At 42.6% G+C, this 16,188-nt stretch overlaps 1 protein-coding gene across 1 annotated transcript; it reads left to right on the forward strand.

The window, feature by feature from the left end:
* The first annotated feature begins 3,061 nt into the window (after positions 1–3,061).
* Positions 3,062–14,796, forward strand: CYP7A1 (cytochrome P450 family 7 subfamily A member 1). Its single transcript, XM_048837237.2, has 6 exons — positions 3,062–3,123; positions 6,943–7,183; positions 9,515–10,125; positions 11,665–11,795; positions 13,330–13,505; positions 14,216–14,796. Exons 1-6 carry the CDS (start codon positions 3,062–3,064, stop codon positions 14,513–14,515), a joined length of 1,521 nt encoding a protein of 506 aa, XP_048693194.1. The 3' UTR covers positions 14,516–14,796.
* Positions 14,797–16,188: the final 1,392 nt, after the last annotated feature.

Below are 16,188 nucleotides of genomic sequence, written 5' to 3' on the forward strand. Positions count from 1 at the left end.
CAGGCTCTGATTCCTGACATGGTGGCATCAAGTTTCTCCATAATTCCCAGCCTTGCACAATTTGATTTCTATAGTACATGAAGAAATCAAAAGGCTCCTATTTTTAGACTTGCTGCTCCTTCTTCTGGAGTAGCTGAATCCAGTCTGTGAAAGGCATAATGACATTATCACATTGTATTGTACCTACACAAGTCAAGTAAGGAAATAAGGAGCAGGTGTGACAGAACTACCTAGATGCACGTGTTATGCTGTCGTGAGCCAAAGATCTTAAAATAAAATAGGTCAATATCTGTTATTTGAATAAATCCTATTACTGCTATATGACCTTCCAGCTCATAGGAGACAGAAATTTTTGCAGACACACCCCCTATTTATTGAAAAAAATTTTGCTAAACAAAAGACTAAGACCTGCACATGGGAAGAGAAGAGACATTGTTTTGCATAAAGTGACATCCAGAATTGAAAGGGTTTTAGCTTATTGCTAAATGTGCAGATTTCCTATACTGGAAATTACCAGCTTGGTAGACTGGGAGTAAGGAACATGAGTCTTACAAAGTGACCACCAAAAGAGGATATAAGCAGCAGCCTGTAAGCTTAGTTACAAAGGGGCGGTCTTTTCGGGAAGTCAAAAAAGGAAGGAGGATGTGAGATCAGACTTTCAGCTGACATGCAGAAGGAGACAGACAGCCTTCAGACAGAGAGAGGGAGCTCTTTTTTTTTTTAAAGGATTTTTGTCTTTGTTCAAGAAAATTTAAAATTGTCTCAATTACATTAGCATAGTTAAGAGCTATTTGCAGTCCCACAGCCTGCCTGGAATGTGGAGCAAGGGGACATGGGATAAGAAGATTTCTATCCATCAGATTTTCAGTCTGCTGACTTTGGCTTTGCTCTGGGAGTTTTGCCCAAGGGCCAAATTCTGCAGTCCTTACAAAAGGAAAACTCCCACTGACTTTACATTTCCACCGTGCTTCTGGAGCAAATCTCCTGCGTGGGAAATTTCACAGAGAAGTGAATTGCACAATGTGATATTTAGAAAGGAAAAAAAGTCTCTGTGTCCTCAAAATGACATGGTTCACAAAATTAGATGAATATAAAAACCACACAATGAATCGCCCCAAAAATTCCTAAAATCCACACTGGTTTTACACAGTTCTAACCAACTCATCACTTCTGTGTGGAGTGGTGGGAATGTGAAGGTTGGGATGCTTTTCATGTGGTGGAGAAGAGTTAGCAGGGTTTCTGAGTCAATTAGGACTTTATGGAACGATATGAAGCCGGTGGGCTAGGTCCTCTGCTACATCCAATAATTATACTGTAAACAGCTGCCACACCTGTGATACCCTCTAACAAAATGGCAGTAGATTGTAAATGTGTATGCATTTGCATAAATTCGCAAAATCATTAGAAGCACGTATCTTCTAACTATATCTTGCAACTGCATATCAGGAATTTCCATTTACATAGTTTAGAAGACAAAAGCCAGATAATTGCTATAAAACATTTTAGTGCCAGGGCTATTTCTCAACACATGTTCTAAGTAGAGGGAAATACTGTTGTGTCTTAGACAGTAAAGCTCGAGAACTATTGGAAAATGTTGGCATTTTAATGACAATCACTATATAGTGAGCTGGGATAAAGTGCTCACATGTACCCAATTTCAAACATGACAAAACATGTACCCAATTTCATGTTCATTTACTGTGAGGGCACGTGCAAAAATAAGCATAGAGGTGTGCCTACAAAATGACTGTAGAGCTTCAGCTTCTTTTTCAAAAAAGTAAGTGAGGTCCCAAATGACTGGTGAGACATCACTTACTATCTGAATCTTCTAACTTGTTCAAATGCCATTGCTGATATTGGTGGGATGCCAAGATTTGAGGTCCTAGTGGCAAGAGTCTGAACTACAATCAAAGCTTAAAGAACAGGAGTACTTGTGGCACCTTAGAGACTAACCAATTTATTTGAGCATAAGCTTTTGTGAGCTACAGCTCACTTCATCGGATGCATTCCATGAAGTGAGCTGTAGCTCACAAAAGCTTATGCTCAAATAAATTGGTTAGTCTCTAAGGTGCCACAAGTACTCCTGTTCTTTTTGCGGATACAGACTAACACGGCTGCTACTCTGAAACCAATCAAAGCTTAATTTGTCTTGATTACATTTGTATTATAACAGCAATATTACAGCCACTCCTTTTTCCTCATTGGAGATCCAGTGTCCTCATTGTGATAAACTACTCTAACTTTGGTCTTGTAATGTAGTCACTCAGAAATCAGACTATTGACAAGAAAAAGCAGATGTGTAATGACACTGTCATATAATCAAGTAGCCCTTTTTCAGTGGAATTCCCTTTAAGACTAGATTGAATTTCCAATTCTTGAGACTAGACCCCTAAAACCTACCACTGAGTCACTAAAGAATGCTAGAGAAGGTGACTACTCTGCATCCTTATCCCTCTCTAAGCAGAGGGAGTACCCTGATATCAGAACACACACACACTGGATTAGTGCTCAAACTGACCCTTCTCCCTGGGTTCTTCTTTTATTGGAAGTCAAAATAATGATAACACAATAAGCTAGGCTGCTCTTAGGAATTCCCTCCAGAACCTCTCTGTCCCAGACCCTAGTCACCTCTGCCCAGAAAGCCACTCCCATCTATTTTTATCCAAGATGGTGCTAGTGAGCCAGCAAGAATCAGTCAGCAGCCCCAGGCAGGGTTCTAACAGTGTGTGTGAGGGGTAGGTGGGTACAGAGTGGTAAGGATGCGAGAGGAACAGTTTCTGAGTCAGGTGGGATGGAAGGATGTTTCTGAGCTCCAGAAGTTCTCAGCCTATAGTGAAGTAGGTAGCACAGGGAAAGGTTCTGAGCCTGGAAGTTTAGGTGAGCAGGACCTTGGATTTTGAGCCAGAGGGAAGAGTGAGGTCAAAGGGGGCGGGGCTTCAGAGGTATATGTGAGATGAATAGGAAAGGATGAGTTCTAGGTTTTGAGCTAAAGGGAAAGAAGATCTGGAATATGGTGGGGTCAGGCTGAAGGAGATTTCTGAGCAGGAATGGGTTAGGTTAGATGGAGAATCTGATGGGGTCAAAGTTTCTGAAAGGGGAGGGAAATGGCAGAATTGAGTGTAGGTGAGTGGGGAGAAAGGATTATAAGGATGTGCATGAGAAAGGGGTTAATTGATGAAAGAGGGTTTTGATCCTGTAAGGTGCTGAAAGTTCAGTATATTCTTTGGAGCTTTGCTGGATCAGGACTAGAGTGTCCAGATCCAGCCAGGAGCCTGACTAAATTGGTGGTGTGCAGACAGGAGGAAGATAGATCAGGAGGTAAGAGCTAGACTGGAGGAGGGAGAGGGAGGCTGGGACTTGTCAAAAACAGCAAAATGAGGCTAATGCTGTTTTCTCCTGCTCCTGCCCTCTGCTGTAACTGTGTCCATGCTTTTCATTTTGACAGTGACAGATGCTTGGAGAGGGAAAACAATCTTTTTCTTCCCATTTTCCTATTAATCTCTCATTCCCAGCCCAAATCTTCCCCTGACTCCCTTGAAAATTTAGTCAATCTGCAGGGAGAGCATAAAGTGTGGTAGGGTGCTGTGGCAGAAAAGTCAGGGAACTATGGTAAGTACTTGGGGCAGCAGCTACCACCATCTGTATGTTGGCTAGTCATCTCCTATATTGCTAAACTTGAACTATAAACTGTAGTTGATAAATCTACATGACAGATCAAAACACACCTGAGAGACCTTCAAATTATTAACTATTACAGCTCTTTGATTACTTTGGAATCTGCTGATACCAGCTCAAGGCCGTCTCTGCAACTGTCCAGATTAAGTCTCTCAAGTTTTTTTTACAGAGATATCAGTCAGAATGAAGACATAATAGTTTCTATCCAGAAATGGTTAATTAATAGCTTGCCTAGGTTATTTAAGTTCAATTAAGTAAATTCGTGCCCCTGATCTATATAAAAAGTGGCTGTTTGATTTGTCATTTGCATGACTCTCAGTCTTTAAAGTGTACCAAGCTACTCTTTTTCACTGTAATTTGAAAAGTTCACTGTAATTGTCTGAAATGTTAGCAGCATCTTTGATCTGGGGAATAGTGATGATACTATGCTGTTGTTTTTGGTTTGTTCTGGGACTAAGAAGGAGGTAAGGTTTCTTTTTAAACATATCCCAACTCTAATTTCTGTAAAAAGATAGTATGTATATAGCTGAGACAAAACTAGTCTGAACATTGGCAGATGGATACGTAAAGGATAACAACGGTGATGCTGGTGTTTGTTCTTTGAAATCTTTATATTCTAATGGCATTTTTTGTGCACATAAATTTAAAAAAAAAACAAGCAGGCTATGCAGATCTATAGTCATAACTAACAGAAGATAGAGATACAAAGAAAGGAGGAATCCATTTGTAAATGAGGTTATCATCATTTGGAACATTAAGAATCTGATTTTTCAGAAGTGCTTAGTATGTGCAGCTTCTGTTGAAATCAACAGGATTTGCAGGTGCTCAGTATTTTTGTGAAATCAGATCCTACATGTTTGTGCTTCTGATTACAGATGACTGTTTTATCCCTTATACCTTTTTCATTTTCTTTTCTGTATCAATGTAGTTTAATCTGGACTGCAGCCATATTGAATGACTTTTAATGCTAGTTATCATTCGTCTTGTTTACTGTATTGAGTAAATACTCTCAAGTCTTTATCCTATTGGCATGTGCTCTGTACAGAAACAAAGAAATTCATGAATATATTTACTATAAAAAGTGGCTCTTTGACTTGTCTTTTGCATCACTCTCTGGTTTTAAAGTGTACTGTACTGTTAGCTACTCCTTTCCACATGAAACTCCTGAAATTTCACTCAGATTGCCTGAAATGTTAGCAGCATCTTTGATCTGGGGAACAGTGATCTTCTGTAAGTTGTAATACTTTGGCTTCATCTTGGTTGTTGGGTTTAGTATACAGGCGCTGGGCAGTGTTGTGACCTATGCTATACAGGTTAGATTAGGAGGTGATTGTGGCAGGATGATCTGTAGCCTTTAAGGGCCTGCAGAGTTAGGGAGCAGCAGGCTGTGGCTTAAAGAGAAGCCCAGCAGGCAGCTTTTGGGAACCAGCTGATCCAGCTCGGAATCAGATCCAGTCATTAGCTTCTGCTTAGCTAGATCAGCTAGTTCCCAACACAGGCTTGCTGGGCTTCTCCTTAAGCTACAGCCTGCTGCTCCCTAGCTCTGCAGGTGGTTAAAGGCGTAGACAACCCTACTACAACAGTCTGGAGGTCCCTTCTGACTTTAATCTCTTTGACATGTATTATTTAAAAGTTATTAGTGACTTACTGTGGGTGTCCATATCCAGGAATACAGTTATTTGGATCCCATTCAACAAAGCACCTGAACACATGCTTAATTTTAAGCATGTGCTTAAGTGCTTTGTAAAAATAGGACCTGTGAGCAAAACTCCCATTGATTTCAATGGTGCAGAATCAGACCCAAGAGGGACATGCAAACAACAATACTGTAATACTCTTTCTTTGGTGGGTTCAAAGGCCTCAGCATTCAGTGTGCTAGAGAATTGTGCAAGCCAAAGACCGACCAAATAAATAAAGTAATCCTATCTTCATGTCTCTGGAAGTCCAAATGATGCTTGTCCATCCATCTTCTATTCCTCCTTTCTTTCTGTCCATTAGAACTGTTAATAATAAGTTTTTTATACAGTCTTAATTGAGTGTGTATTTGAGGTAATGTTATCTATTTTAGAATTTGCAGAGCAATTAAGGGCCCAATCCTGAGCAACTAAGGGGTTGATTCTTGCAAAGTGCCATGCATCCTCAACTCCCAAGGGGCATTGAGGTAGTCAGCAACTCCCAGCATCAGGCTCTAGAGCAGAGGTGGGCAAACTACAGCCCGTGGGCCACATCTGGCCCGCGGGACCGTCCTGCCTGGCCCCGAGCTCCCGGCCAGGGAGACTAGCCCCCAACCCCTCCCCTGCTGTCCCCCTCCCCTGCAGCCTCAGCGCACCACGCCACCAGCACTCTGGCCCGCTGCTCCTGCTGGGCAGCACAGCAGCGTGGCTGGCTCTGGCATGATAAGGGGGCAGGGGTCCTGGGGGGCAGTCAGGGAGCAGGGGGCGGTCAGGGAAAGGGGGAAGGGGGGGTTGGATAGGTGTGGGAGTCCTGGGGGGCCTGTTAGGGGGAGGGGGGTGTGGATAGGGGTCAGGGCAGTCAGGGGACAGGGAGAAGGGGCGGTTGGATAGGGGGTGGGGTCCTAGGGGGCGGGTAGGGGCGGTCAGGGGACAAAGAGGAGGGGGGTTGGATGGGTCGGGGGTTATGAGGGGGGCAGTTAGGGGGCAGGGGCCAGGTTGTTTGGGGAGGCACAGCCTTCTCTACCAAGCCCTCCATATAGTTTTGCAACCCCAATGTGGCCCTCGGGCCAAAAAGTTTGCCCACCCCTGCTCTAGAGGGGCTGAACCTGCACTACTGAAGGAGCTTTGCCATTGACTTCAGCTGGAACAGGGTCAGGCCCTAGGTGCTTAGGGCTCTATCCTGTTCCCGATAAAGTCAATAAGAGCTGGGCCAATGACTTTAATGAGAACAAGTGTGGATTATTACTAACAGAAACTACAAACCAGAAATTCTGGACCTCATTCTGCACAGCATTACTTACGTGAGGATCGCTTATTTATTTGAATAATAGAGTGATATAGCTTCAGTTCAAACTACATTTTTTGTTGTTCTTGGATTCTAATAAGGCTTCTGTAGGCTGTTAAGGTCATTCTTTCTAAGATACTATAGACCTCATCATGGATTTGTTATGAAACGGAGGGCAATTTCCTATCAACACTGATAGAAACTGAATGTTCTAAATAGACCGGTATCACAATCTTATTTAGCTGGCTAAGCTGAAGGACAGGTCTTAATTTATAACCCTAATTTGTAACATTTGTTTGTAACTTGTAGGCGTCCAGGTGAGCCGCCAGTGGAAAATGGGCTACTTCCATATCTGGGCTGCGCTTTGCAATTTGGTGCCAACCCTCTTGAATTTCTCAAAGCAAGACAAAAGAAATATGGGCACATTTTCACTTGCAAAGTGGCTGGAAAATATGTTCATTTTCTCACTGACCCTTTTTCATACCATTCAGTGATACTCCAAGGAAGGCATTTGGACTGGAAAAAGTTCCACTTTGCTGCTTCTGCAAAGGTACCGCTTTAAAATTACAGTAGTATTTTAACATATTTTAATATTTAATATGAAAAATATCAACATGGTCAAGTCAGACTGTACCTAGTTAATCTATATGTGACTTTTCAGAATGTCTGCCTGTCTGAAAGATAGTTTGTCTCCTGGCTCAAATCTACCAACAATGTGTAATACTAGAGCAAAAGTACAGCACAAGATGGTTTGCACTATTGTGAATTTATATTGAATTGACTAATTTTAAAAACAAATTACTACTTGTGAAAGATGCCAGATTAGCAGCCCTGGAAACTGAAATCCTCTATATATCCACAGAGCAGGTCTGGCATAGACTCCCATCAGTACAAGTTTCTTCCCGTTAGCCTAGCATTGTTCTTCAGTCAGTAGTTGGAAGGGTCACCTCTAGAAGTCTCATTCAGGCCATTCAAACCTTGGCCTTTCTGCCAACAGAATAACAGTTATGGTGTTGGCTGTGTAATGTAGAAGCCTGTGTCCTAGAATCTAAATTCTAGATTAATCCACACACTCATTTCACTGAGGACCTCAAACAACACTTAGATAGTAATGGTCACTACTGATTTATCCCTTTATTTGCCCTGCAGTGACATCCTGAGAAGCAAATATACATCTGTAAAATAGAATGTGTCTTTACAAATCAGTTTAATCTTACCTCAGACCACAAACACTAAAATGCCTTAATCATAACTCAGGCTACATCTACACTGCAGTTGGACATCCGTGGCTGGCCCATGCCAGCTGACTTGGGCTCACGGGGCTCGGGCTAAATGCATGGCTGGCAGGTATAAGAGGCTTGGGGAGACTAAGCCTCCCCAAATGGGGCAAGAAATGATGGATGCGGCACACCTCCCTTTGGAGTCAGGCTGGCCAGCCGCCTTTGGAGCACCCCTGCTGGAAGCTCCCGAAAAGTAGGGAGGGCCACTGGTGTCTGGACTGTGGCCCTTCCCGTGCTCTGCCCCAAGGCCCCGTTCCTACTTGGCCTTTCCCCCCATAGCCAGACCCACGCTGAACATCTTCCCCCTGAGGCCCCCCCCTTGCTCCGCCTCTTCCTGCCTCCACTCAGTCTCTTCTCCCAAAGCCCCTGCCTGCCACTTGCTTCTCTCTGCCCCTGTTGCTTGCCCCTAAGGCGGGAGGGGGGGCAGAAAGGAGTAGGTGGAGAAGAGTGAGTGGTGGACAGGGTGACCTTGGGAGAAGGGGTGGAGAGGGACAAGCAGCGGGGGCTTCAGGGGAAGGGCCTTGGGAGGGGGGCAGAGAGGAGCAAGCAGTGAGTAGGCGGGGGTCCTCAGGAGAGGGAGTGGAGAGGAGCAAGTGTCGGGCAGGGGGTCCTCAGGGGAGGAAGTTGAGAAGAGCAAGTGGTGGGCAGGGGGTCCCTGCGGAGAGGGACAAGCAGCGGGCGGGGGGGGTCTCAGGGGAAGGGGCCTCGGGAGAGAGGAGCAAGCGGCAGGCAGAGGACCTCAGGAGAGGGGCCCTTTGGGGAGGGGGGCAGAGAAAAGTGAGCAGGGGGGCTTTGGGAGAGGGGGCGGAGAGAAAGAGTGGCAGGTGCAGGGCCCTCAGGGGAAGAGACAGAGTGAAGATGCAAAGAGGCAGAGTGGGGGCGAAATCTTGGGTAGGGTGACCAGATAGCAAGTGTGAAAAATCAGATCAGAGGGTGGGGGTAATAGGCGCATATATAAGACAACACCCCAAATATTGGGAGTGTCCCTATAAAATCGGGACATTTGGTCACCCTAGCCTTGGGGGCAGGAGGCTGAGCAGGGGCAGAGCCTCAGGCCACAGTTCAGGCGCCGGTGCCCCCGCCCAGTTGTGAGCTGGAGCCGGTTTGCAGCGGTTCGCTGGAACCAGTTGTTAAATTTAGAAGCCCTTTTAGAACCGGTTGTCCCGCTTCTAAATTTAACAACCGTCCAAAAGTGGTGCCTTTTGCTCCGGGGCTGAAGCACCCACTGGGAAAATTTGGTGGGTGCAGAGCCACTTGCCTCTCAGCTCTTGCGGGCTTCCTGCGCGAAAAGCGGAAACGGGGGGGCGGAGAAGCAGAGCAGAGCGGCGCATTCAGGGGAGGAGGCAGAGTGGAGGTGAGCTGGGGCCGGGCGCAGGGCAGGGAGCTGCTGGTGGGGGCTCTGTACCCACCAAATTTTCCCAGTGGGTGCCTAAGGCCCCACTTTTGGCCAATTATCACTTTACAGATTTGACAGTTCTTACTATATGTCCCAGTGTTAAATTATGAAGATGACATCTTGGCTATGATTTCCCTTGTAAATTATTATTTACCAAGGTTGTGGTGATCCTCATTTATCTTTCATACAATTTATTTGGTGGCAGGCTTTTGGACATGGCAGTATTGACCCACGTGATGGAAACACCACTGAAAATATGCATCAGACTTTCATTAGAACCCTGCAAGGTAATGCCCTGAATTCCCTCATTGAAGCTATGATGAAAAACCTACAATATGTCATGCTGCAATCAAGTACACCTAAACTGCATTCCAACACCTGGGTAACAGATGGGCTGTATGCATTCTGTTGCCGGGTGATGTTTGAATCTGGCTTTTTAACGCTTTTTGGTACAGAGTTTAATTCAACCCAAGACCAGAATCTATCTCAGCAGGAAACCCAGAGAGCACTTATTCTAAATGCTCTTGAAAACTTCAAGGAATTTGATAAAATCTTCCCAGTCCTTGTCGCAGGCATGCCTATCCATGTGTTCAAGAGCGCCCACAATGCACGGGAGAAGCTGGCAGAGGCTCTTCTCCATGAGAACCTCAGAAAAAGGAGCAACATCTCTGAGCTCATCACTCTCCGTATGTTCTTAAATGACACTCTGTCTACTTTTGATGATAAGGAAAAAGCAAAAACCCACCTGGCTGTACTATGGGCTTCACAAGCTAACACAATACCCGCTACTTTCTGGAGCTTGTTCTATCTTATTAGGTAAGTAGCAGTGTTTGCAGTTTCTAAAGGAAAATAACTTCTTGACTTTGTTGCCACTCAGAAATTGTCTCAGCATTAAGGGCCAAATTCTGCTCTTGGATGAATGTCAAATCTAGGTCCCCCTGACGTCAATGGCAAAACTCCTGTAGACTTCTGCGGGCCCAGGATTTTGTCCTGCATAAGTAAGACTTCCACAGAAACCCCTCTCATGCTGCCCAGGGAAGGAGATGGTCCCACATAGGGTTTTTCTACATTAGAGAAATTTACTAAAAATGTCTCGTCTAATGCTGTGAGCCCTGGTATAGAGAAGACTCCTGCAGCCACAGATGCTTTTAATGCTATGTTAATTAAACCTTCAGAGCAAGTCCTAAACAACACAGTATTAAAAACACCAGTGCCTGTGGAAGTCTTGATTACGCTAGGGCTCCCAACAGTAGGTCCTGTGGGACATTTTTAGATCATTGCCCTAGAATCGACAAGGTTTTATTGCACACTTTTGTTTATCTGCCCACTTGTTGGATTCACAGATATATATTGGCTGCTTTACAGGAAAAGAAAATGAGGCTTCTGCAGAGCTTATGTTGATGTAGCACTGTTGAAGTTAATGGAGCTACACCAATTTGCACCATCTGAGGATCTGACCCATAGGTCCTGATTCTTCACTCTGCTGCTCTCTTTTCACTCTGGTGTAACTCCCCTACATGTCTTAAAAAAAACCCCAAGCTAAATTTCTAAATCTGTACTTTTCAAGATGAGACTTTACACTGCCTGCCTACATTTCTGTGATAAATTGACATAACATTAAAAAACACCATACCTACCTGCATTAATGATGATGATTGAGATTTAGATAGCACATTTCATTCAAAAATCCATAAGTGGTCTATTAACTTTACAAACATGATCCTGAAGTACTTGGGCACGCCCATTGATTTCCATGGAAGTTCTGTGCCCCCCAAGGACTTTGGGATTAGAACCTGTATATCTGTTTAAAATCATGTTCTCCATTACTAACATCTGCCATATCTGTATGGAAGACCAGAAAGTGAAGGATACATTATTTAATTTAAACTACGGGGAGACTTTTTTTTTTGGTAGGCAGAATGTAATTGTCCAACTGGATATAATTCAGGACAGCTGATAATGTGAATGTGATCTAGATTTTTAGCTGCAATGGGGCTATCTCCTAATCTAGGATTGATCACTATATTCCTTATTCTTGGCATTGCTTAACAGACATGTCATTATTTAACAGCATTATACACATTAATTTGGTCTTGCTCAAAATTGGATACTGAACAAAATCTTTGAAGACCTTTTCAGTGTTTTGAACAACCAGGATTTTGCCAATAAAATAAGTATACTTATATTTTTTTCTAGGTTCTTACGTAGCTTTTTTGTTATACCAGGTTACATCCATGGATTAACAAACTACACTGTAGTCAGGAAAAAATGAATATCATATTTAACAGCAAACCTTTTGAACATTCCTTAAGTTACAAGTAAGAAATATTTTTGTTTCTGGCATATTGATTTTAGGAGCCCAGAAGCAATGAAAGCAGCTACTGAAGAGGTGCAAAAAACACTGGGAAATGCTGGTGAAAAGATCAACTTCGATGGCAAATGTATCTCCTTGAATCGAAAACAACTGGATAATATGCCAGTATTAGGTATGGTCACCACATGTAACAGTACCAGGAACACCCACTTTCAGATATTTTTCTATCTATAGTCAATAAAACACTTCCTATGAAATGCTAAATGACTATCCAACAGCAGGATAATAACGCTACACTGTATCCTTAGTTAGCAAAGGCCCCACTTCTCAGCAGTCCTCATGTCTGTGGTGTGGGGATTATCAGAATTTTGAAAGGAATCCCATTTTTCCCATGTAATTTCATGTATGAGTAATGCTTAAGTACTATGTCATGCAGCACCAATGATCTATAGGTAAGTCAAAGTAAGGTTGTATTTTGTTTTTGTTAAAGGACTAAGATCAAAAAGAAGGATCTTACCATATATGGAGTTGAAACTAATGCTTGAGAAATGTTAAACAATGAATTTCTAACAACATGGCTAAAAGCATTATTATGATGATGCATATTTTTTAAAATATGGGTAACATTTTCAAAAGCACCCAAGTGACTGAGGAGCTCACTCCCAAGTCACTTAGGCCCCTGTTAATGTCAATGGAAGTTAGGAGCCTAAGTAATTGTGAGGATCTGGGCCTTACAGCTTTTGAAATTGTTGCCCTATAGTTACTGGTGGGGGGAGGTTCAATGTACTTTTTTTTTTTTTAAATCATTTTTTTTGTCAATATCATTCTCCTCCCTTGAGCACTAAGGTTTAGGAAGATACTGCCACACTATTCTGATTTTTTTTTTCTCCACATCTTTCTCCAGCATCTTTATTCCATTCCCATCTTAGTGCAGGTTCATTTCCCAGTCTCAAATATTTTGTGCCTCCAGTTTCTAATGTTTCCCTGGGAGGAAAGTGGAATGTCCTCCCAAGATGATCCGCACAGCGGGTTACCTCTGCACAGACCTCGCCGCTCCCTAGTAGGGCAAAGAGGTGTCTGTCACCTCTGCTGCAGCATCCTCCCATCCCCACAATCCTCCAGGGGAGTAGGAGCCCACAGCTGGAGAGTGGTTGGGCAGGGGAGAGCTGAAGGTAGGGCTAGGAGCTGTGTATTGAGGGACCTGCAATTTCAGGTGGTGGAAGAGGTTTTTTTTCCACAATGGTGAGGCAAATCCCTCTGAGGAACAATTTTAGGGGGAGGCCACAAAGGGATCTTGTCTGTTTTCTCCCTATCCAGCCCCTTTTTTTGTTTGTTTCCTTGGGAAGAGTGATCCAGGTCACAGTTTTCATTTTCATATCAAATTGACTTGAAATTGGAATGATAAACAAAAATAGATCTGCAAACTAGGGTCCTTGATTTCAAAAGGGAAAACTTTTAAAATAGTAAGAGAATTAGTTAGGCAAGTTGACTGGCCTGAAGAACTTGGAAGGCTTGGAATTACTTGAAGACAAAGTTGCAGGAACTATCTGGAGCCCGCATCTTAGCTCTATTCATTTTAGCAGTTTCCTTCTCTCCATAATATTGCATGTTTATAGAAGATTACAGGCAATTTAAACTGTGCAGCCTTCCCAAGGGAATACATAGATTCTTTTCATATTAATAATTTTCTTTTTCTCTCTCTACAGATAGTATTATCAAGGAAGCAATGAGGTTGTCCAGTGCATCCATGACTGTCAGAGTGGCTAAGGAGGATTTCACCTTGCACTTGGATAATGACTCCTACAACATCCGCAAAGATGACATTGTAGCTCTTTATCCTCAGCTGCTGCACTTTGATCCAGACATCTATGCTAATCCCTTGGTGAGTGATTACAGTGACATACAAACTTCCTGTTCCAGGAGATGTTAACTGCCTGTTAACAAGGCATCTGGCGTCAGTGCCCTGGTGGTTGGTGCTTCACTCTACCACGCAGGTCCTGGATTTATGCCTGGGAACTCCCTGAACAGGCAGGGGTTGGGAGCGCAGTGGAGGCAGCAAAATCAGTCCTGGCCTCTTCCATCGCTCCGCAGAGAATTCTTTGGTTGAGCAAAAAAGTAGCGTTGATAGGTTTAAAGGCAGCTCCCTTCAGCCTTCCTCAGCCAGGAAGTGGTGGTGTTTCAAGAGAGGACAAGAGAAGGGGAAGTCCTTAAGGACATACAGTGGTGATGCGGGAAGTGGCACAAAGTCTTCCAATTTGGACATATGTACAAAAAGCTAGATTGCAGCTGTTCTGTGTGTGGGTCAGTAAAAGGCAAGGAGAGGTCCAAAAAGCTTTCCAACAGTGATGCCCCTGCACAGGGGTGGGTATTCTGCTACCCCAAGTGGCAGAGCTGCTCAGGGTAAGGGGCCTTGCAGAGGCTAACCTCTCCCAAAAGGGTTTAGAGGACAGGAAGCATGGCCAGCCACAGAGAAGGAGCATACTGTGCATTGGCTGCTCTTCCCAGAAGGCATTGTGTCAGTGCAGTTGCACATCCTTCCCTCCCTGCATAATCTGGCTCTAATAGACATTAAACTTTCAACTTTCATTACAGACATTCAAGTATGATCGCTATCTCGATGAGAATAGAAAAGAAAAGACTATCTTCTATCGCAACGGTCACAAGTTAAGATATTACTACATGCCATTTGGATCAGGAATAGCAAAATGTCCTGGAAGATTATTTGCTGTCCACGAAATCAAACAGTTTTTGACTTTGGTACTTTCATACTTTGAAATTGAGCTTCTTGACAGCAATGTGCCGTGTCCTTCTTTAGACCAATCCCGAGCAGGGCTGGGTATTTTACAACCAACTAATGACATTCATTTCAAGTACAGATTAAAATGTCTGTGAATATATAAAACATTTTACCTATAGGAGAAAAAATAAGTATCAAGATTATCACTGATCTAAAAACTCCAAACAGATTACACCATAATGCTAATGCATTGCAATGTGAATAGCACACAGTGCTGGTAGGGATTACAGAAATGGTTGTTTTTCCTTCCACCAGGCTTTTCATATGCAAATTGAGATTTTTGTACTGGGGAATCCGGCATACATTTTCTTTTCTGCCAGCAAACACAACTTCTTCCTGTGAACGGAATAAGAATATTGCCCTCTGAGTTAAATAATTTCCCCATATTTGCTTGTAAACAAATTTTTGCCATTTTCACAGATGAAAGGTCTTATATTTTTTTTCATTATTGTAACATTTTTGTTGTATAATGGCATAATACTTTGTTTTCATGGAAAAACTAGCACAGTTTTTGAGGAAAACCTACAAAATGTTTCACGTTTTAGTGAAACTGCACCAACTTGTACTATATTCCTGGTGTGAGAATCTCTTCACAAAACTCTAACCACATGGGCGTGAATCTAATTGACTGAGGGAGATGCTTCTCTCAGTTGTCTGCTCTTTCGTCATTTTTCAACAGTCCAATGTCATAAAGCACTGGGCTCAGCCATGATTCGTTTCTCTATTCCATACGATTCTATACATTTCAGTGTTCCAAACTGGGCATTTAACATCATACAAGACCAACTAAATTTGGATTGATTTTCTTAGGAAAATTTCTTCAGGGTAGAAGAGGTAGTTTTGTTGTCATCTGTCAATGAAAAAAACAAATGAGAATCTAATCTACAGTTGTTTTTTCCCCATTCCTTGCATGATTTCAGGGATTGAAGGTCTGATCTTGCAAACCTTACTCATGAGAGTAACCCCTGTCCAGGAAGAGATCACATAAAGAGCTCTTAGCCATTTCTAAACTGCATATACAGGCAAAAATTCCATTGCAATTTATAAGAGTTATTCCTAAATTAGGAATTTGGGATTGAGCCTTAAATCTGCTTTAGATTTGCCATCTGCTTCCCTTCTCGCTAGCCTTTATTTTAAATATTCCTGGACAAAGAAAAAGAAAAGGTTCTGCTATTTATAATTATTTATTACCCATATTTTGTCTTCTAATTTTATTTACTCACTATTCATTTTCAAAAGAGAACTGGTAAAAGCAGAAAATGACACTCTATCACTTCATGTCTGTCTTAGCGTTTTAACTGTTATGTACAATGTAAATACAGTTTAATTTCTTATTGTAGCTGATATGGATGTAACCTTAAAATATGGATTATTTTCATAGTTTTGTCAATCATATTTATGTATAATCCATTTACCATACATTGCTGCTCCCACCTAAAGTGTGTTAGAAGTACAGTAGTATGCTACTCATACACAGCATGGAAGGCCTTGCTGCCTTTACAGTATGGCTCCTTTCCTCTTAAAAAAGTTCTTTTTAAAAATCAGTGTTGGTGGAGGTGGTGGGATATGGTATGCAGCATATTCTTCCACTATGAAAAGTAGTAACTAGTAGAATGAAAACACAAAACAATGAGGAAAGACTATGAAAACACTTCCTCTACTGTTTTAAATATATTTATTGATAAATTAATTTTGCATTACTTTTAGGTTCCCTGGAACATTTCAGCCTCCATCTTCCTTCTCCTATCCCCTTTAATTTAGCTGCCTT

Source organism: Caretta caretta, chromosome 2, assembly GCF_965140235.1.
Source record: "Caretta caretta isolate rCarCar2 chromosome 2, rCarCar1.hap1, whole genome shotgun sequence".
NCBI lineage: Eukaryota > Metazoa > Chordata > Testudines > Cheloniidae > Caretta > Caretta caretta.